The sequence below is a fragment of the Eptatretus burgeri genome, chromosome 11, assembly GCF_056783735.1.
Source record: "Eptatretus burgeri isolate ZD-2024b chromosome 11, Ebu_testis_v1, whole genome shotgun sequence".
Taxonomy (NCBI): domain Eukaryota; kingdom Metazoa; phylum Chordata; class Myxini; order Myxiniformes; family Myxinidae; genus Eptatretus; species Eptatretus burgeri.
This window is the reverse complement of record NC_140971.1, coordinates 57,015,364-57,038,819: the sequence shown is the minus strand read 5'-3', so window position 1 is coordinate 57,038,819 and position 23,456 is coordinate 57,015,364. Positions and strand designations below refer to the sequence as shown.

The 23,456-nt window shown below is 43.5% G+C and overlaps 2 protein-coding genes across 21 annotated transcripts in view; one reads left to right on the top strand and one right to left on the bottom strand.

Moving 5' to 3' along the window:
* LOC147017144 (unconventional myosin-If-like) overlaps positions 1–23,456 on the top strand; it is a 91,892-nt gene that overhangs the window by 44,493 nt on the left and 23,943 nt on the right. For 4 of the 20 annotated variants that reach the window (XR_015049374.1, XM_085846554.1, XM_085846539.1 and 1 more), the window contains 3 exons: positions 6,514–7,446; positions 16,418–16,565; positions 16,653–18,574. Coding sequence is in view for 8 of the 20 variants with exons in the window: in XM_085846548.1 (XP_085702674.1) it covers positions 7,366–7,411 (46 nt within the window). In the remaining 12 variants the exon portion in view is untranslated. Of the gene's footprint in view, positions 1–6,513; positions 7,447–9,457; positions 9,637–16,417; positions 16,566–16,652; positions 18,575–23,456 lie in introns of those variants that run through there. The other 16 variants (XM_085846542.1, XM_085846540.1, XM_085846548.1 and 13 more) reach the window with 16 other exon arrangements.
* LOC147017146 (uncharacterized) overlaps positions 1–23,456 on the bottom strand; it is a 26,746-nt gene extending 3,290 nt beyond the window's left edge. The window contains exons 1-6 of the mRNA XM_085846538.1: positions 23,177–23,456; positions 18,470–18,630; positions 17,033–17,160; positions 12,720–12,865; positions 7,875–7,942; positions 5,762–6,084 (exon numbers count right to left, since the gene is read on the bottom strand). Coding sequence (XP_085702664.1) covers positions 5,919–6,084; positions 7,875–7,942; positions 12,720–12,865; positions 17,033–17,160; positions 18,470–18,630; positions 23,177–23,230 — 723 coding nt within the window. The 5' untranslated portion in view covers positions 23,231–23,456 and the 3' untranslated portion in view covers positions 5,762–5,918. The remainder of the gene's footprint in view (positions 1–5,761; positions 6,085–7,874; positions 7,943–12,719; positions 12,866–17,032; positions 17,161–18,469; positions 18,631–23,176) is intronic.

Below are 23,456 nucleotides of genomic sequence, written 5' to 3'. Positions count from 1 at the left end.
AGATAATATTTTCACTCTGTCTGCCTGTCTGGCAGTCAACCAAAATTGAAAATCATGACAAACAGAAAACAAGTTGTATTTTTGGACATCACAAAGGACAAATACAACAGGTATCAATAACTAATGTAATGTGTTAGATATGGTGCATCGACATTGCCCCCTGCAAGTTAGACGCTGTGCCAACGGCGGTAAATTCCGGAAATAATTAATTTATATGACTTTTACAATCTTTATTATATTTAAATTGAATTGTTTACAATCTTTATTATATTTAAATTGAATTGTTTTACAATCTTTATTTTATTTAAATTGAATTGTAGACTTCAACACCACAGAACACAAATCACAGTCTTGTCACTTTCAAAACCCTCCCATTTGGTAGCACTTGGACATGTTCAACATGATGGTGTACAAGACTGCTTCGAAACTTACAAAAACAGCACGTCACTTCTGGAATTTGTCAATGATCTTTGAAATCCTTATTTTATTCATATTGAAGTAGATATGGGACTTGAATACTGCATGGGGGTATCATGTTCTATGAATTCACCAGTTGAAAGAGTAACATCAACATTTAATGATTGCATATTCGTTTGGGATTGAATGTTGAACTCGGTCTGCTTATTGCATCTTTATGAATGTATGGTGGGGCATGTTATGTGGTGCACTTGTGCGTCAGGACAACGATTTGATCAGGGAAGGGCACACAATGGCAAACTCTTTGTAAAGTAGAAAGAGTTATTCAAACTCCACCAGCAAGCAAACACAAACACATGCGATAGCTGACTTAACATCTTCACCTCACCCACCCCCCCCCCACCCCTCTCTGATTGACGTAAGGATTGATTTAAGATCTACCTTCAAAGGGCACACCAGGGTGTAAGTTTATGGTCGGGTGGGGAATTGAACACAGACTAGAAAACAAAACAAAATCAAAGGCTTTGCAATCCGATGGGATGTGCCATACTCTGTATTACAGACCATTGGTTCGACACTTCTTCGCCTGGGATCATACTTGGTGATTTGCCTTCCCTCTCAAAGTTGTAGTCAGAGTAGGAATTTAGAAAATTTTCATGGAGCCGGTGGTGGCTCGGCTCCTCTTCACAAAGGACATTGTGAGATCTTTAACATCCACCAACTACTGCCGGCAGAGGGGACGCTCACTTTGACATCCATTCGAAGGAAGGGCACACAGATCGATGAATCACCCTGTCTGTCAAACACCGAGATCCAGAGAGGCGCGAAGCACCTCTCCCTTTATTTGGGATGGTTTCTCTGTATTGACAGTTCATGGCTGGGTCAGGATTCAAACCCAGGCGAGACAGCTTTCAGGCAAGTGTGCGTGCCTCATGGCCATCCTGTCAGCCCATTGCTTTGCTCTATCAATCCAACACTAAGAAAATTCTCCACTGTTGTTTCTTTCTCCATACTCTTATCACCTCACACTTTTACAATCAATCATTTTCTCTTGATTTCCAAAGATCATCATATTTTTCATATTTATAGGCTTTGATCCAATGTCATGTAATTTTAAGATTGTGGTTGTTGGTTAAGGTTATATTGAGTGTTTACCTTGCATATAAATTCAAATATCATCCAACTTCCCGACCCGAATTTCAACCAACGGTACTCCAACTCTTCTGGATCTGATTTTGACAAATTCCCCTGAAAATATCTGCTGTTCTTCCTCCGATCCAAGCGGTTCTTCTGTCCACATGCTTGTCAAAGTAAACATCTCTCTGGTGGTTATTAGAGAACCACGTCAGCACCATCGAGCCTGGTATTTCACGCAGGCTGACCGTCAGGGTCCCCAAACAGCCATCAAACTTCGAGTCTGGTCTCCCATTTCTACTTTCTCCGACATCAACTCATCCTGGGAATCATTTCAAAGAAATTTGCTCTTTTGCCGACACAGACTTATCCCCTCTCGTCTGTAGTTATCCTTCCCTTCCTCACACGCATGGTTCACTGAAGCTTCTGGTGAGGCAGTTGTCCTGAAACAACTTGCCTTTGTCTCATGGAAAGCAAACCCAACTGAGGGTAATCGGAGTTCCTTTCATAAAGCTCGGAACAATTGTACGTATACCCTCAGGAGAGCCAGTAAACAACATATTGCGAATCTCAAGTCTGAACTCTCAAACCTCTCACTCCTCCAAATCCTGGTGGCGTCAAATCAAATTCTGCTTCTGGTGTATGTTCCCCCTCCATCCCCTCACTTAAATCAAATAGCCGCACTGCTGACACCGCACGTGATAAGGCTGAATACCAAAAGTCGGTGTTTGTATCGAAATATTGTGTCCGAAACCCATCGGTTTCTGTGCCCACCTAACCCAGTCGCACCCAACTGTCCTTGGACTCTGTGTCCTTTTCTTCTGACAAAGTGGAGAGTTTGCTGTCAAACCTCGACTCAGATTCTGCAACCGGTCTAGATGGCATCAGCCAACGTGTCATAAAACCTCCTCCTCTGCTCTTGCTCACCCTCCCTCTGTTCTATTCACCCTCTCATTTTCTCAAAGTCATCTGCAATCTGCTTGGAAATCAGCAAACATTACCACCCTGCATAAAAAGGTGCAAAAACAGATCCCTGCAACTACAGACCAATCAGCCTTCTCTCAATCATCAGCAAGGTTGTGGAATCCATCATCGCTTCAGATATTAAATCTTTCCTCTTCTTCAATGGCTTGATTTCCGATCATCAATTTGGTTTCAGAACAGGTCACTCTACCCTGGATCTACTGCTCCTGCCTTCCCAACAATGGATGGAGGAACTCAATGCTGGACATGAAATGAGAGCCATATCCCCAGACATATTGCGTGCGTTTGACACGGTCTGGCACCCTGCCCTGCTCACCAAACTCTCTTCCTATGGTATACAAGGCCGTCTCCACCCATGGCTCGCAGACTTCCTCTCCTGTCACAGCCAATGTGTGGTCCGAATTGGAGTTCTTTCATCCCCTCTTCCTGTCCAGGCTGGAGTTCCTCAAGGCAGCGTTCTGGGTCCTGTTCTTGTTCTCATAAATGATCTCTCCGACTCTCTGGAAAATCCTCTTTGTCTCTTTGCTGATGACTCCACCCTCTGTTGTAACATCTGTCATCCCTCAGACCTGCAACACACAGCTTTTTCGCCCTCTGCAGATCTGGATAAAATCACAAACTGGTCCAACACGTGGAACATGTCTTTCAATCCTGACAAATATCACACTCTTGCAATGTCTCTCCGAAAGGACTGTTTGGAACCCCCCCCCAACCCACCACCCCCATCTACTTTCTCAACAATCCGCTGGAAGAAGTCCTTTCATTCAAGCTTCTGGGTCTCACTATCTGCCATGATCTTACCAGGGAAAGCCACCTTTCCAACCTGACCACCAAACCCAGTTGCGGACTGGGAAACTTCCGCCGTGCAAAGTCCTAACTGAGCTCCTGGCCACAGACAAAGCTTTTGTCCGCAGTCTGATGGAGTACTGCTCTCCCCTCTGGGCTGGTGCTCCTGCCTCTCCCCTTTCTCAGCTTCATGCTGTGGAAACCACGGCATTTAGGATCAATGGCATCTCCCGCGATGAGGCTGAGTCTTTGGGTCTCTCACCCTCTCAACGCAGGCAGTTCAGTGGTCTTTCTGTCTTCTTCAGTCTCCTCTCTGGTCTCACCTCCTACTGCTCTGTCTGCGATATATCTTCACAATATTTCCGCTGGGCCCCCAAGGTCTGCCAACAAACCCCTTCTGGGAGAGCTACCAAAATCATGAATCACTCCTCATCTTCACTCTTTCATTTCTCTTTTTTCCCACCTTTGGAATAAACTTCCACACTCTCTTCAATCCCCTTCTTCCCTCCAGGCCTTCAAAACAGCTGTTCACCACCACCTCTTATCTTTCCCCATCCAAAACCTCCATCTTTTTTTCACGTTAATCCACCCCAAATCTACCTCCTTCAAATTCCCTGCTTTCCTTCCTGAAAGTCCCTGTAATGTCCATCTTGTTTTTCCCATGTTCCCCACCCCATTCCTCTCCCTTCCACAGATCTCCTGATGTCTCTGTTCCGCACCCTTTTGTCCTTCCCTCTCCCGCCCCTCTTGTCTCATGCCCCCTTTGCAGTGCGATGTGCGTTACCTCTCATACGACCCTCGATAATGTTTACAAAAAAACAGAAACGTATATTGGGTCATTGCAATGGATGCTGTGGTTTTTTTCTCTTACTTTCTCCAGCTGTTTCTTCAGCTACTCTCTCTTTTCTTGAAGATAAAAGCAATGTGTCGTCAGTGGCAGCTGGTCATTCATTGTCTGCAAATCCTTTACGGTATAACGTTGGGGAAGCATTGGGGTTATAAGCCAAATATATATATATATATATATATATATATATATATATATATATATATATATATATATATATATATATATATATATATATATTGTTGCGGGCCGGGGGTCAGGTGAGAAGACCACTTGGGGGGAAAGCTATCTCTGCTCCCACCAGACTCCACGGATTTGCAGGCCGTAGCACACGCATAATTCCTTGATGCGGCAGGTCGCTAACTAACCGTGTATGCCAATAACTCAACCGCATGACCTCGGGTCCTCCCATCTCTGGGTTAACCGGGTTACCTAATTAATCACGTGATTTAATTACCGAGGAACACGCCCTCGTTATGCCTTGTCCAAACTGGATCACTTTTCTGGACCGGATCGGGTGCAGTTGAGCGACACTGCCAAGGACGTTGCGAGGCAACGGTGGCATCCATAGCAATGGTGCTCAAAAGCATACAACTAGATCCTGGTATGAAACTACCTGTCAAGTTTCATAAAAATCGGTTGACTCCTCTGGCCTCCAGAGCTGTCCATTACATACAAACATACAAACATACAGACAGACGGAAAAAGTGAAAATAAGTGTACTCTCGCGACCACCCAATAAGGGTACTCTAGCGACCACCCAATAAGGGTACTCTAGCGACCACCCAATAAGGGTACTCTAGCGACCACCCAACAAACATACAAACAGACATACATACATAGACAGACGGAAAGATAAAAGATTTATCCAAAGAGATAAAGAGTAGTCTCGCAAAGACCACCCAACGAAAACTTCAAATTAGAAAAATAATAACATGTACACGTATTGCATGCAGGGGAGGAGTATCATGATCAAGGTAGAGCAGAAGCTTTGTGCCATAGGATCTCACCCCTTATAAAGGGAAGAGGAGGAGGAGGAGGAGGAGAAGGAGGATGAGAAGAAGGAGAAGAAGAAGAAGAAGGAGAAGAAGTGGAAGAAGAATAAGAAGGAGAAATAGAATAAGAGGAAGAGGAAGAGGAAGAGGAAGAGGAAGAGGCAGAGGCAGAGGAAGAGGAAGAAGAAGATATCTTGATCTGAATGAAGAACACCAAGATAAAAGATGATAGTTGGGGGTGCTTAGAACCCAGGATCGACTGCTCAGAGGAGATTGAGTATCCCTCCAGCTATCCTGTGATCCCAGAACAACACACGGTCAACATGGATTTTTACAAGTTCATATTAACACCAGTCCTGGGTGTCATCTTCTCTCTGAACCGCCTCCAAAGCAGGACAACATGCTCTTTATGAACTCGTGATAAATGTCACCCCGACATGCACACAGAGGATACCGTGAACGTAAGTATGCTGAATGAAAGACGTTGGGAGATTTTAAAACAAAGAAGAAAGGCGAGTTTGATATTGCCGAGTTGAGAGATAAACAGTGAAGTGACAAAGAGAAGGCTTTGGCGTACTGGGAGAAATAAACATCTTACCTCTTGGAGATGAGGTCGTGTTGCAGGAAGATCGTCGGTTGAGCTCAAAGTCATGGTTTTTGGAGGGAAAGCATGAGATTTAAACCATCGAGTGAAGAGATGAAACCTATTGCCTGCTTTCACACCAGGTACAAGCACGTAATGAACACAAGTAAAGTTATATTGGGAATGTTCGGTGAAGAGTGACTGAATAGAAGGGTTTAATGACTTTGCAGACAGTCGAGCATCCGGAGCAGAAGGCATCGCGCTCGCATTGAATGAGGACTGGCTTGAGGATCTCCAACGCAAAGTTTCCCAAGTAGAGAAGGAACATCAAAAAGAACCTGGAAGGCAAGGGTGTGCAAGTCAGGAGAGATTCAGATGCAGATAAACTGTTGTGCTTACACTAAAGCTTCAAACAAGAAAACAAAGAATATGAGCTTCTCAAAGTGAACCAAATGTTCTGCATCTACAATAATAATATTTTCCATTATTTTCTACAGAATATTTGCCAGATTAGGAATGGTGATGTAATGATGTTTATCATTATGTAAAATAATGGTGGTTTTATTCAGGTGTAAAGCTGGCAGGATACCCGAGAGGGATGCACTGAGCTGTCTCTCCGGGTTGGGTAATTCCACGTAATAATGGACATGAAGCATAAAATTTGAAAATGTATTTTTCAAAAGGATTTCTGTTGGACGGTGTTTAGTTCGGTCTGAATTTTCATAATTTATGCGATATTTACTCCCTGGATGATGTCACATGATTAGGCGGCCATCTTGAAAGAACTGCCTCAACGTCTTCCAATGGTAAGTCATTCTGTCTGTTATCATTTTGTCGAAAATATGGCTATTTGATGAATGTTTTAATCCGAAGTAGTATTCGCTGATGAATATAACTGATATCGGATCAGGCTGTAACTACTCATCAACATATTTGGTCCATTTCTCTCTGTGCCTCTCGATCAACATCAACGAGGCCTATGCAAGCAATGAGGCTTATACAAGCTGTTAGACAACCAAATGTTCGCTGATGTATGTAAGAGATTGTATAGATATCATAAAATGCGCCCTCGCATTGACTATCAAATATGTGATCGCATGGGTTACGTCCGTTACATTGCTGAGTTACGTCCGTTACAGTGAACTTTTCAAAATATTTTAACAAACAACAGACAGATCGTATCGTTGGAATATAGAAAGTATGCTACTCATGCTTAGTTTGCTTACCGTGAATGAAAGGTGCACTACAAATTCGTTATTTCGCAGGATTTAAGAATTGTGCTATGGCCAGTTTTCGTTGTGTTAATGTTAGTTAACTTAACGATGTTAAGTACGTTACGCCTCTCAAATGTTGATTTTTGCTTTAGTAGTCGACTACACAGTGGGGTTTGTACCAATATCAGAAAGCCATAGAGACTAATTACGATATGTAATAAAGAAACTCTCTGTAATATGGCCAACCTTTTCAAAATTTCAACATTAGTGATGCCATTTTTGTCTCAATGTTACGTCCGTTACGCTGGAATTACCCGGTTTTCAATCCTGACATCGCGAGAAACTGTCACCCGAGTGTTTCTCATGCAGGGTTAACTCTTCATGAATATCCATCGTCCATCACAGGGATGTTAAACTGGAGAACAAGACTGCTGACACTCCTCATTTGTGAACGTTCAATCTCCAATGGTGTTTCATGAAAAGTAGGTGAGTTATCCATGTGATGAATCTGATGAATGTGATACCACAAGATGGTACTGCATGAATTACAAATTTCTTCCCAAATCAGCCACACTCAAATGTTGGGCCTGGACAGCGGGTTCAGAAAAGACTTGGGCCCAAAACTCTCTCCATTCAACCCCAAAAGACAAGAATAACTTTGGTAGTTGTTGTTGTCGAGGAAGACTTCATCCATTCCTCAGTTTCAATCAGAGTGCAGCAGTGATTGCAAAAAACATATATACAGGCTTTTAAAATGGAGTGCATGCAAACTATGGATGACTGTTTCTGCAATGATTTAACGGAAAACATGACCAAAAGAAAATCTTTGCGGGGGCATTAGTCCCGACTTTGTGTGTTGTGCAAACAAGATTGAGACTCTTGAATAAGATTATGAGCCAGGTTGTGGTTCTTACCAAAACAGGAACATTCTCCAAGTCCAAAGGAAAGATCGATTCCAACTCCGCTTTGCATGTTCTGTTTCCTGTCAAAGCACAAATTTGTTGGAAATTATTCTGATTAGTAGTGAAAATAGGATTACCCTGAAATTATTTTGCTTCCAAGTGTCATGACGAACTATAATTTGGAATTTTAATGTATAATCTGCAATGTCATAAACTATCATTTGGAACTGCAAAATATCATCCTCTCCTTCATTCATTGCTGCACTTAAACAAAATGATGATCACAAGTTAATAGGTCACACGAAAGTGGTACGATTGTCATTGTTCACTATCAGTGACCTTTAATGACCATGGATAGTACAAACTCTCAGCTATTTCACTGTGCTTGCCATGGTCACAATCACTGTTGCCATGACACTCCTCCACTACAGGTTTCCACAGGGTTTGTTTTTTTTTTCATAGAAAGAGCAGTGGCACTGGCAGTTCTTTGCTGAGAAAAAAGGTTATTTTTGTGCAAAAAGACAAGTCTTTCAGTGAAAAGTATTTTTTCAAAATGGATAAAATGTGGCCGAATTCAAGATGGTACCCGAGTGGTAGTTCATTGCTGAGAATGAGGTGAATGCAATGAGTGTGAAATGCTCCAAAGCTCGAATATCCCCGAAAAGGACTGAAGGAGAGTCTGCTCTTCCAAACCAACGAGGTATGGGGGTTGCCCAGGTCAAAAAACCAGTAAAGACCAGTAGCTTACTGGTCAACTGGTACCAGTTGAAAACCAGTAGCCAACTGGTACCAGTAAAGCCAGTTGGTTTCTTACTGGTTTTAATATGGAAATTGGAATAGAGTGATATATTACCAGTTGAAATACATGTATTTAACTAACTGGTATCAACTGGGACCAGTACATTGTAACTGGTATCAACTTGGAGACCAGTACATTGCAACTGGTATCAACTGGGACCAGTACATTGCAACTGGTATCAACTGGAACCAGTAAGACTTTAACTGGTACAAATATGAGCTACTGGTTTTTTCAACTGGGAAATTGGAATTCTGACTGAATTTAACTGGTACCAGTTGAAACCAATAGAGACCAGTTAAAGACCAATTAGAACCAATAGAGACCAGTTGAAAATGTGTACTGGTTTTAACTGGTTTTTCGACCTGGGTGGGGACAATCGTAGATATTGTAATATTCCAATTATGGTGTGGGAGCTGCAGTGCACATTTCCAGTGCCTGATTGCGATCACATTTTGATTTTAAACTCACGAAGAGAAATGACATGACCATGCTAAAGTATGTCCGATTCATATACGAACACACATTTACACTGCACACACAGGCAAACTACTGCAATCACTTCATTTCATGCGGCAGGAAAATTATTTTTATTATTGCGAGTTATTTTAACAGTTGACAGCCAAACCCCACTTGACGCGGTCTCAAATCTGAAGCACAACTCCCTGAGTTAGAGTTTGGGAACTCGGTTTGGGTACAGCACGACTCTCGGCTGCTTGATTTCATATTGCACACAGGTGTGTGGTCTCCATTTTCTCCTGCTTCCGTTCTGATCTTCACCCTCTGCCCCACCCCCAAGGTTTCTATTGGGTGCACGTGGTGTGCCAGTAATCCCTTCCTGCTGAAACTCCCAAAATCCAGACTCAACTCCACTCATTCCTTCCTATTTTTTTCCTCCTCCTGTGGAACCAACTTCCTCAATCTTCAATGTCATTCTTCCTTTAAGGGCTTCAAAATGGTTGTTCACCACCATATCAGGTAGTCACGCATCCACATCCAGAATCTTTTCCACCCTCCCCAAGCACATCTCTTTCCATGATCCCAGTTTTTCCTCCGACTTCTGTGATTGAGAGTTAGTTGTTGTATCAATCTTCTTCACTCCCTCTGTTCCCCTCCCCTTGCTCTCATTCTTCCCCACATCTGTTCCCCATCCAAGTCTCCCTCTATTTTGTCCCTCAAGCCCCTGTTAACATGCACCCTTGCCCCCTCTTCCTGCTGTTGATTGCCCATGCCAGAGGTGAGGGTATTGCATTTGGGTCTGTTTGTCTGTCTGTCTGTTCACACAGAACATTGATTGTGTGTATTAATTACATTAGACCATTTAGAACTTTAAGACCCCCTAAAAAGTGAAGAACCTTTCTCAACCTCAGACCCATTAACACCATAAAAACTCACAAGACAATGAAGAGCCCGAAAACTCCATTGAGACTCCTAAAATCCATTTAGAACCTCAGACCCTTTGAAACCCTGAAGATCCTTTATAACACTTGTATCATATAAAACCCCAAAGAACCTTTCAAAACAAAATTCCCTTTAAAACCCCAAAGACCCTTTACAACCTGACCCAGGACATCCAGAAGAGCTTGGACCCCCAGACCCAGAATACCCTAAAAGGCCCTTGAGAACTGTAACACCATTAAGACACTTTTACACCACAGAGATCCTTTCGACCCTGAAGGCCATTGAGATTCCTAATACACTTTAAGACCCATTCAAACCCCAATGCCCATTTAGACTCCAAAGACGCTTTCGACCCTGAACACCCTTCATCACCCTTTAGGTTCCTGAGACCCTTGAGAACCCTGAGATACTTCAGCCCCTCTCGACCCCGTTATACCCTTTGGAACCCTAAGACCGCCAAGACCCTTTTGATCTCCTTGGAACCTTTCGAACCCTGAACATCCTGAGACTCCTTTTTACCATTTAGTCTTTAACACCTTTCAAACCTTTTTGAGACCCTCAAGACCTTAAATTACACCCTTTAGATCCTTCAACCTTTCAAGACCGTTTCGTAACTTTTGAGTCTTTTGACTATTTCAACCCTTTCAACCCTTTACACCCATTTCGACCTTTCAAACTTTAGACGTTCAGACCATTTGACCTTTACAACTTTTCAGACCTTTCACATTTACAATTAAACCATTCAGAAATTGAATTTGCAATCAACCCTGAGCAAGTGGTTCTTGCTCCGTCACCATGAATGAGTGGTTCGTGCTCCGTCACCATGAGCAAGTGGTTCATGCTCCGTCACCATGAATGAGTGGTTCGTGCTCCGTCACCATGAGCGAGTGGTTCGTGCTCCGTCATCCTCAGCGAGTGGTTCGTGCTCCATCATCCTGAGCGAGTTGTGAAATTACACCTAATTTCCGAGCTGTTTGCGGTATTAACAAGTTTCTAAATTACTGAGTCAAATTGATTTTCCACCAGTCACACGCAGCTGTTCGTAAAGATTAACGTTTGTGAACATATCCCTGAAACGTCGATGTCAATGCAACGTTGGTTTTCAGTGAAAGCCACTCAAGGTTTCTGGGTTGTATGCAGTGAGTGCTGCAGTTGGGAATCACACTGACTCTATCCTGCCGATTCCCGAAAAATTGCCGGTGTGTGTGTGTGTGTGTGTGTGTGTGTGTGTGTGTGTGTGTGTGTGTGTGTGTGTGTGTGTGTGTGTGTGTGTGTGTGTGTGTGTGTGTGTGTGTGTGTGTTGTTCAGAAAGCAAAACGTATTTCCTCTGCTCACTGCTGACTCCCCTACCTATCTGTCTGTCTCTCTATCTCTATACCCTTCGCCATCTCCATCTCTCTCTCTCTGTGCACATATTCAGACGGTGTTATGTCTGGATGGTGTTGTGTTCGGGCAGTGTTTGTGTCGAGACAGGGGTTTGTCTCAGCACGTGGCTGATCGATGTTTGTCTCCTGCCAGCTTGGCTCCGGACGCATCGGGGCGGTATTTATATCTGGACGGGAGATTGTCTCCAGACCGTGTTTATAGTGTGACCAGTGGAAAATGGATTTCAGACATTAGTTTGTTTCCATCTTGAATGTTATTATATGGAGACTCATTTTGATGAAACATTATGAATCGTAATTAACGCTCCACCGCACGTCTGCCTCCCCTTCCTCTCACCTCACACTGTCTTCCCTTCCCCCACCCCTCTTTGCCCCCACCCCCACATCCCTCCACCTCTTCACTCTCCCTGCTCTCTCTCACCCCACCCCTCGCTACCTCTTCTCCCCTCTTTTTCTCCCTGCCCCCTTTAGTATTACCGTCAGCGAAGCGACAGGTGGTATTTGCACGTTCCTAATAATATAATTATAAAAATGATCACCCCCTTCCTCTGCATCCATTGATTGTAAATAAAAAGCCCCTTGTACTTTCAGAATGTGTCTTTTCAGATAAATCTGGAAGGGCACGCAGGAGAGCACATACTTCTGCCGTGCAATGCCTGATCCAATGGAACATATCAGGCACAATAAATATTTCGTTTTTAGCCCCATCGTTGAATGATGAAGAATCACTTAAAATTAAAGAAATCTCGGATTCGGATCTTCACCAAAATCAAATAAATTCATCCTTGTCACACACCCAATGTGTCTGGCAAGTTTCATCTGAATCTGTCCACCACTTTTTGAGATATCCTGCACACAAACAAACAAACAGACAGACAGACAGGGGTGAAAACATAACCTCCTTCCACCTTTGTTGGTGGAGGTAAAAAAAACAAGAGCGTGAATTGCTTTGCAATATGTGTCCCGACAGATGTGATCTTTTCTGAGTCCAAAAGGGCAGAATTCTGTGAGAAATTGAGGAAACGTCCTGAAACTCGAACTTGTCCTGTAACTTATCATAATAAAGCCATGTAGAAAGTTTCAGTTGAATATGTTAAACGGAATGGGGGGGGGGGAGTCTGAAAAACCACAGGTGGGATGGACGGACGGATAGAGAGCAAACCTATTGTCCCCTCTGGTGAAACCGGTAGGTGACTAATAAACTGCACAGGAATGAAGATGTGTGTGCAGAAATAAAATGAGTGCAATAATTAATGCAGTGTGGTGCACACTCACCGCTTGGGACGTGTTGGTTTTGTCCACAGAACAAAAACTTTTTGAAGCGTTCCTCCTCTGATTCAGAAAATTAGTTCGTTCCATTTTATGAATTCTTAGCTCACTTCTTTCAAAATAAATGTTGTCAGATAATTCTGTGATCTCATCTGCAAGAGAGTAATTTCACATCACATTGTCCTGTCTTTTTGATTTCAGGCCCAAGAACAAAGCCCTCACTGTGACGAGGGCATAACAATCCAAAATAACATTTTAGCTCTCAGACAAGCCTCGACAACGTCGACAACAATTTTTTTTTTAAGGTGCACGTTTACAAAAGGAGAGTCAAACACAAGAAGCATTTCATCATCATAAAAAATAATAATAATAATAATCACAGAGCATGCCCAATGCAGACCCTTGATGCAGTTACTAAGCTCGAATCCTGGTCGAGTCGTTACTCCAACTCAGGAAGTCAGGGTCAGAGTACTGTTGATCAATTTCAGGAATTTGGCCATGGTGCTGGTGATAGCTCACCTCGTCTAAACAAAGTATAGCATGGGATTTTTAACCTCCACTGACTAATCTTGGCAAATGGTACACCCAGTTGAACGTCCACCTGAGCGACAGCACACACATCGATGAATCACCACGGCGGTGAAACACGATGATGACAGTTTATAGCCGGGCCGAGATTCAAACCTCGGCTCGAGAGCTGAGAGCGAGTGTGAGTATCCACCTCTCGGCCATCCTGCCATCCTCAAATTAATATACTCTTCGTTTTATTGACACTTTGATGACACCTTGGTCTGCTAAATATCCAAATTCCATATTTTATCGATCTCTTTTCCACAAACCAAGGCCTGTGTTCATCTTCCAGTTTGCTGTGAAGAAAACTTATTCATGTCTCGGGGGGGGAGGGGATGGGGAGGGGGTGTCTTGATCTCAAAATGAACCCCCTTTGGGCAGTTTCAAAGAGCCAGGTTTTCAAAAGGGGGTCGAAATACCAATTTGGCCATTTATGTCATTTTACATCTCATCATGTATGTGAATTTAAAGGGTGTGTGACAGGCAATATCACTCTCAAACTCGGCATACGTCTTGAAAACATAACCAGAGAAAAGCCATTTTGTGTGATAAAAACTTTTATCATTGCCACAAACAAGGAATGATTCTGTTTATCAAAAATCTGATGACCCTCGTCAAAGGTGAGAGGATTACATTTGGGTGTTTATCAGATTGATATGAAATTTTCACCATTAGTGTAACTACTCATGTACAATGTTTGAATGAAAATTATTATGTCATGGGTCACGTGGTGTGACAGCCATATTGGAAAAACGGAAAAACTTTGGACCTCTGAAATCACATGAAGGAAAAAATTGAAATTTTGGAGCAAGTACTCCTCATGGGGAATGAGTGATTTTTTTAATGACATCACAGATAGCTTCGTTATGACATCATAATTGCATATGTGGAATGCCAAATCCGATTAGTAAGAAAATTTTTGAGGATCATCTTGGGATAAAATGGTCCACAGAAATAAAAATTGACCAGCATAACCCTCGCTCTGTGCAACATGTTGGGGTGGGTGTGTTTGAGAAAGGAACTGATGCAGAGTATCAGTAGTAATTTTACTTTAATGCAGTAAGTGGAATACGATTTCACTGTTTCAGAACCATTTTATTTACTTTTTTTTGTACCATGCACCTCATATGGTCTTTGAGATAATGTAAGCCGAATATCAGATTACTCGAGCGCAGAACAAAGTCGAAGAAAGCGCGGCACGAAACCACAAACTTGGAAGTAATAGATAAGATGACGTCATCGGTCACATGATTCGTCATCAGCCACATGTTAAAAAAAAAAACAGCTGCGTTGATATTAGTGATGTAAACTATGTGAATCTTCTTCTTCTTCTTCTTCTTTCGGCTCGCTCCCGTTCGGGGTCGCCACAGCGGATCAACCGTCTCCATTTCGCTCTATCCTCCACATCTTCCATTGACACTCCAACCACCCGCATGTCCGCCCTCACCGTATCCATGAACCTCTTCTTTGGCCTTCCTCTTCTCCTCCTGCCTGGCGGCTCCATCTTCAACATCCTTCTCCCGATATACTCCGCTTCCCTCCTGAGCACATGTCCAAACCATCTCAATCTTGCCTCTATCACTTTGTCTCCAAACCATCCTGCCTGCGCTGTCCCTCGAATATACTCATTCCTTTTCCTGTCCATCCTCGTCACTCCCAACGAGAATCGCAGCATCTTTAACTCTGCCACCTCCAGCTCCGCTTCCTGTCTTTTTGTTAGTGCCACCGCCTCCAAACCATACAACATAGCTGGTCTCACTACCGTCTTATATACTTTCCCCTTCACTCTTGCAGCTACCCTTCTGTCACAAATCACTCCTGCAACTCTTCTCCACCCACTCCATCCTGCCTGCACTCTCTTTTTCATTCTCTCCCACACTCTCCATTACTTTGCACAGTTGATCCCAAGTATTTAAACCCATCCACCTTCCCCACCTCAACTCCTTGCAACCGCACCATACCACCACCCGCCCTCCCTCTCATTTACGCACATGTACTCCGTCTTACTCCTACTGACTATCATTCCCCTTCTCTCCAGTGCATACCTCCACCTCTCGAGGCTCGCCTCAGCCTGCTCCCTACTCTCCCTACAGATCATGATGTCATCCGTGAACATCATAGTCCATGGGGACTCCAGTCTGATCTCATCCATCAACCTGTCCATCACCATTGCAATCAGGAAAGGGCTCAGAGTCGATCCTTGGTGCAATCCCACTTTAACCTTAAACCGGTCCGTCATTCCTACCGCACACCTCACCGCTGTCACACTGTCCTCGTACATATCCTGCACGATCCTCACATACTTCTCTACCACTCCCGACTTCCTCATACAATACCACAACTCCTCTCTTGGCACCCTATCATCAGCTTTCTCTAAATCCACAAACACACAATGTAACTCCTTCGGGCCTTCCCTATACTTCTCCATCAACATTCTCAAAGCAAACATCGTATCAGTGGTGCTCTTTCCTGGCATAAACCCATATTGCTGCTCACAAATCGTCACCTCTCTTCTCAACCTTGCTTCCACTACTCTTTCCCACAACTTCATGGTGTGGCTCAACAACTTTATCCCTCTGTAATTTCCACAGCTCTGCACATCACCCTTATTCTTGAAAATCGGAACCAGTACACTTAATCTCCACTCCTCCGGCATCCTCTCACTTTCCAAGACTTTATAAAACAATCTGGTTAACAACCCCACTGCCATCTCTCTTAAGCACTTCCATGCCTCCACTGGTATACCATCTGGGCCAACCGCCTTTCCACTTTTCATCTTCTTCATAGCAGTCCTCACTTCATCCTTACTGATCCACTCCACATGTAAACTTTGTGAATGAACATGTCAAATGCGGCAGAGAGCATGGAATCGCTCATGGAGGTTTCAAATCTTTACTCATTTCTGCTGATCATTGACTTTTGAGAATTTTGAAGTTATGTCATTGGAGAGGATGGTAGTGAGGAGGGATGTCAAAGCATGAACATGTTTCTGTGATATATTGTCAAGGTGCGCATTGTAGAGGCAGCAAGGGAAAACCACCACGGGAATTCACTGCCCCAGGGATTGCTTCATGTGGTAAATTTCGGTTTTTGGAATGAATTCATAATTTAGACAAAATCTATTTCCTTTTCAGAGGGTACGTTGCCAGATGTCATATATGGAATGGAGCTCTGGGGAGCTTTTGATGCTTGAGCACGTGAGGTTGTTGTTGGTGTTGTCCACATTGATCACAAACGTGTGAAACCGCCTAACTTGGGCAAAAACACAGCAAAACAAAAAATGTATGTATAATGCATCATACTAACATTATCTGCAGCACATGTACACCTGTTTTATATCCATGATGAGGTGTGCATCCCAAACCTCAGGTAACAAAGCAATGACAGGGACCTTCAGCAGTTTTGCCCATCTGCTGTTTACCAACGGATTCAATGGAACCTCGAGACATTCTACCTCCTCTTACAATCTCCTTCAACTCCATCCCTTGATTCTCGAGGGACAAAGGAGGACTTGCAATGAATTACAAAGTACAAGTCAGCTCCAAGACTTACTGTTTACAGCTCCAATGCTGTTCACGAGTTATTTCACACATGGTGCACCTCTATCATCCTGTGCAAATGGTATTTAGAGCAGATAACAGTTCCACAATCATCAGGTGACCTTTGAACAAATGCTGTGCCGGTGACATCCCTTAGACGAAGATCATGACCCAAACCACTGTCCCAGGGGAAGGAAGAGTCTCCCGTACCTTTCAAAATCTTTTTTCTGCTTGCCAAATCTTCAGTCATGGAAACTTCTTTTACCAATTCAAACTCAAGATGGTGCAGAGTTTCCTCAACTTGAGCCAGGTGGAATCGCAGTTTGTCGTAGAAACATCTGTAACAATGGATAGCGACATGTGATCACAAGAAAATGAATGTTCCTTATTTTACTTATTTATTTATTTATTGGAATGCAGCCTGTGACTGCTTGGCTGTATAATATGGGGGTTCAGCTGTGCCCTGATGAAAATGCCTCATGTTACCAGTACGACCTCGGATTTTCACCAACCTTGGAAGGATGGCAGGCTGAGACAACCAACCTGATGTTAATTTGATGGCCTCACAAGGGCTTGAACTGAAGCCCCAAAGATCTTTAGCCAGCCACTCCAACCATGAAGGCAACACTGAGCTTGTTCATTATTGTCTGTGTTTTAAAGGTGATCACCAAAATAACCCTCATCAGAACACCGAGGACCAACTTGTACCCCAGATCATTTCAAAAGTTCCGATGAGTATCAACACAACAATTCACCTGCACAAGGTGTGAGCCACTTCGCACTAAAATATATCAGATAACTCCTTTCGCAACTTCCTGTTACTGAAAATACCAATGCATCAAGTTGGCCATCCTGCTCCGAGTTGGTGAACACCCTTACTGTATCCAAGCACTGCAAGGACAGGAAGCGATTAATTCCCAGCACTCAGTGTCAGGAACATGTGTGCAAAAGTTTATGGAAATATTTGTGTTGAGATTGGAACTGCAGAATGTGGACAACTGATGTACAAGTGGAACTGCAGAATGTGTACAACTGATGTACAAGTGGAACTGCAGAATGTGTACAACTGATGTACAAGTGGAACTGCAGAATGTGTACAACTGATGGACAAGTGGAACTGCAGAATGTGTACAACTGATGTACAAGTGGAACTGCAGAATGTGTACAACTGATGGACAAGTGGAACTGCAGAATGTGTACAACTGATGGACAAGTGGAACTGCAGAATGTGTACAACTGATGTACAAGTGGAACTACAGAATGTGTACAACTGATGGACAAGTGGAACTACAGAATGTGTACAACTGATGGACAAGTGGAACTACAGAATGTGTACAACTGATGGACAAGTGGAACTACAGAATGTGTATAACTGATGGACAAGTGGAACTACAGAATGTGTACAACTGATGGACAAGTGGAACTACAGAATGTGTATAACTGATGTACAAGTGGAACTGCAGAATGTGTACAACTGATGTACAAGTACTGTAATTAAATAGAAAATTGTCCGCATTAAAAAGGAAACAAGAATCACCACGTTTACAATTCACTCACTTACTGTAAATTAGCAGAGAAAAAGATTTACCGAATGTAAATGTTCACGGTGTAAATGTTAATGTTTTCCAGAGTAATGGAGAAACTTACTGTGAAGTGTCGAGTCGTGCCTTTGCATTTCTTACAGATGTGAAGTGGTTCTTCAGGTTGATCTTTGCATTTTTTTCTAAAAATAAACACTGCTCAGAGTTTTCACTCGCGTGCTGGTGCTGGGCCAAGTGGATGCCGGCATCTTGGATCTGTTGCCATTCCTGCAGGAATAAATGAGACAATGGTGAAAGGACAAAGATATGATAAACATACATCGTATCTGGCTGTAAAACATTGTCACTGTAAGATAAATTCAGTTTATTACCCCACACACGCAAAACAAAAACTACGGTTTAGCAAGTGGTTCATTTATGTTTGTCCGTCGGTCCGTCAACAAATGTCAGTTTATGATCGAGGAACATCTAATTTAAATTCAATGTCACACAATAAAAACATTGTTTTTAAGGACATCATCTTCTTCTTCTTGCGTATGGCAGCTTGCCTGCCAAGTTGCTTTCCTTTTGTTGGGGTGCAACTACACTGCTGATGCTGTGCCCTGATACCAGGACGCTCGTACTCATTTCACGGACTGAGGAAGGATGACAGGCTGAGTCAATCCCACCTGGTGTTACTTCAGCACCAAACGGGGCTTGAACTCAGGACCCTAAGATCCCAAGCCACCCGCCTTTCCCACGAAGCAAACAGCAGGCTTAAAGACGTCACAAAGGACACAAACAACAGGCACAGATAACTCACGTAGCGTGCGGTGTAAGAGATAGGGTGGTGTCATAGACACTGCGTCAACAGCGGTTAATTTTGAAATTAATTAATTCACACGACTTTTAAAATCATCACTGTATTTAAATTGAAGGATATACTTCAGTAACACATGGGGTATCGTGTTCTATGAACTCACTGGTTGAAAGAGTGACATCATCATTTTATGATTGCACATTAGTCTGGGATTGAATGTGAACTCGGTCTGCTGATTGTATCTTTAGGAATGTATGGTGGGACATTTTACCTGGTGCACTTGTACGTGAGGACAGCAACTTGATCAGGGTTGGACACACAATGGTCTCCTCTTTTACAGATACGAAGAGTTCATTAAACTCCACCAGCAAATAAACATGAACACATGTAATGGATAACTTAACATCCCCTCCAAATGACGTCCGGATTGATTCAAGATCTCCCTTCAAAGGGAACACCAGGGTGGAGGTTTATGGTCGGATGTGGAATTGAACCAACACTGGAATAAAATAACAAAATCAAATGCTTTGTTCTCCGGTGCGATGGACCACACTCCATATTACGGACCGTTTGTTCTACCTAAGGTGTTTTGAAGTGTTGGATCATGCTCGGTGGTTCGCCATCCCTCTCCCAGGTGTAGTGAGAGCAGGTATTTGGAATTTTTGGGTCGGGATTCGAATCGAGGTGAGACAGTTTTTGTTCACCATTACGTGGTTGGGATAAGAACGAGAAACAGTGAATAAACACGATGTGTTAAAAAGTTATGGACGGATTGGGAGGGAACTTGGAGGATGAGTTGGTTGGGTGTCAAGAACGAGGAGATTCGATTTTGTTTCAGGTTCGAATCTTGGTTCACCCTCTCATTGGGTACATCATGTACACTGTAAAACCAAGCGGAGGTGTGTGGTCTACCGACTACCGTTCTGGTTTACTCTTAATTTCCAGAGATTATCACGTCGATCATATAAATCGGTCTTTGGTCCAACATGGTGTGTGCGTAACATGGTGCCGAGTGTGTGTAATATGGTGTGCGTAACATGGTGTGTGTGTTTGTAACACAAGTACGGGCCCGTAGGGGCGGGCCCGTAGGTGCGTGCCCGTAGGTGAGTGCCAGTATGTGCAGCCTCTCTCTCTCTCTCAAACCTCGAAAAGGCACATCCGCTTCCCCAGCAATATTCCTGGCAAGTTTTATCGTGCAAAAGAAATAATAAAAAATAAATAAGTAAATAAACATTGATTGTGACGTCATTTGTGACGTCATAGCACCGTGTCTTGTCGTTGGTCGTCGAGAAATGGCCGTAACTTGGGAACAGCTCGTCCGATTAATATCAAACCTCGAAAAGCACATCCGCGGGGCCCCGGAAATATGCCTGGCAAGTTTCATCGTGCAAAAGAAATAATAAAAAAGAAATAAGGAAATAAACATTAATTGTGACGTTATTCGTGACGTCATAGCACCGTGTCTTGTCATTGGTCGACAGATAAATGGCCGTAACTTGGGAACAGCTCGTCCGATTGATATCAAACCTCGAAAAGCACATCCGTGGGTCCCCGGAAATATTCCTGGCAAGTTTCAATCCGATCGGACCGGCGGATCGGACACACAATCCGGTGTGTGTAACATGGTCTGTGTGTGTAATATGGTGTGTGTAATCTGGTGTGTGTGTAATCTGGTGTGTGTAATATGGCGTGTGTAATATGGCGTGTGTAACATGGTCTGTGTGTGTAATATGGTGTGTGTAATCTGGTGTGTGTGTAATCTGGCGTGTGTAATATGGCGTGTGTAATATGGCGTGTGTAACATGGCGTGTGTAACATGGTGTGTGTAACATGGTGTGTGTAACATGGTGTGGGTGTGTGTATCATGGTGTGGGTGTGTGTAATCTGGTGTGTGTAATCTGGTGTGTGTAATATGGCGTGTGTAATATGGCGTGTGTAGCATGGCGTGTGTAACATGGTGTGTGTAACATGGTGTGTGTAACATGGTGTGGGTGTGTGTATCATGGTGTGGGTGTGTGTATCATGGTGTGGGTGTGTGTAACATGGTGTGTGAAACATGGTGTGGGTGTGTGTATCATGGTGTGGGTGTATGTATGTAACATGGTGTGTGTGTGTGTAACATGGTGTGGGTGTATGTATGTATCATGGTGTGTGTGTGTGTAACATGGTGCCGAGTGTGTATAACATGGTGTGTGTGTGTGTAACATGGTGTCGAGTGTGTGTAACATGGTGCTGAGTGTGTATAACATGTGTGTATATGTGTGTGTGTGTGTAATATGGTGTGTATATGTGTGTAATATGTTGTGTGTGTTTGTAATATGATGTGTGTGTGTGTGTGTGTGTGTGTGTGTGTGTGTGTAACATGGTCTGTGTGTGTGTGTGTGTGTGTGTGTGTGTGTGTGTGTGTGTGTGTGTGTGTGTGTGTGTGTGTGTGTGTGTGTGTGTGTGTGTGTGTGTGTGTGTGTGTGTGTGTGTGTGTGTGTAACATGGTCTGTGTGTATGTGTGTGTGTGTATGTGTGTGTGTGTGTATGTGTGTGTGTGTGTGTGTGTGTGTGTGTAACATGGTCTATGTGTGTGTGTGTGTGTGTGTGTGTGTGTGTGTGTGTGTGTGTGTGTGTGTGTATGTGTGTGTGTGTGTTTATCCCTCTGAGGTCTCCGATCACCAATCCACTTCCATCCTCAATCTAAAACTTGTTTCCTTCACCTCCTCTCTTGGCCCTTGTCTCTCCATTTCTCAAACCTCCTCTAACACTCCGTACATAATATGTAGAGGGTCCTTTTTACCTCTTCCTTGTGTACATTGCCATTTCTGAAGGGCCACACACGATCTCATGACAGAAGGAACACGGTTTGAGTTCTGTCCACGTCAGGAGTTCAAAATGTCCTTCAAGGAGATGGAGAATTTGAACCACAATTACAAATGATCGATGAAACACTTACCGGGTGGAGTTTTACATTCTCGTTACTTCACCAAGCAAGCACAGCGGTGATCAAGAAACCACCACGACCCACAATGCAACATTCAAAATGGCGCTCACACGTTTCCGGTGTCCGGATTCAGGGGGTGTTCAGTTACATCTCCCAACTAATTGTGGGCAGTGGGGGGAGGGGCGTTCAATCCCTCTTCACAAACCACATCACACACAAATAAATAAATGGGGAACAAGAAGGGGGAGTAGGGTTAGATTAGGGTTACATGGGTGAATAACGAGCTGAGAAACACACACACACACACACACACACACACACACACACACACACACACACACACACACACACGCACCATGTTACACAAACACACCATGTTACACACACACACACACACACACACACACACACACACACACACACACACACACACACACACACACACACACACACACTTCGAGACCTGGGAGGGCTCCGTTCCACCTTCTGAACGCCGAACATGGAGCTGCAACAACCAAACACGAACAATTTCACAACTTTTGTTCGAGTTGGTTCTGCCGAATCAGCGCGAAACTCAAATGAGACCGAAAACTGATAAGAAGAAGAACATAAAGATAAATTAGAAGAAGGAGTAGAAGAAGAAGAAGAAGAAGAAGACATTGATACCTCGACCTGTATGTGGAACACCAGGATGAGAGATTGTATCATTGGGAGGTGATTGGAACCGAGGATAGCCAGCTTAGAGCAGATGGAGTACACCTCCCGGTCTATCCTGTGATCCCAGAACAACACACGGTGAACATGGATTTTTACAAGATTGTATAAACACCGTCCTGGACATCACCTTGTCTCTGAACAGCCTCCAGAGGAGGACAAAATACTCTTTATGAACTTGTGATCAACGTAACCCCGACATGTACACAGAGGACACCGTGAACACGAGGATGCTGAATGAAAGAAGTTGAAATGTGAAAGTTTTGTAACGAAGAAGAAAGACAGGTTTGATATTCCCGAGTTTAGGAGATAAATCGTTGAGACCGTACGAAGAGTAAGTGTTCGCGTCCGGAGATAAATAAACATCTCACCTCTTGGAAACGGGGTCGTGGAGCATTAACAGAGTCCGTTGAAGTTGAGCCCATGATGTTTCAGGAAAAACACGAGATTTAAATCCTTGAACGAGGAGAGAAAAACGTTCGTACGTGTTCACACCGAGCACATCCACAAACTGAACCGAGCAAACATCGCCACAACGATTGATTTGTTAACAAACGTTTCCATGGTCACCCATTGTTCATTGTTCAACGGCTTTGGAAGAATCCGGTTGGTGACGATCATCGAACATTCCTCACGGTGATTGTCACTGGA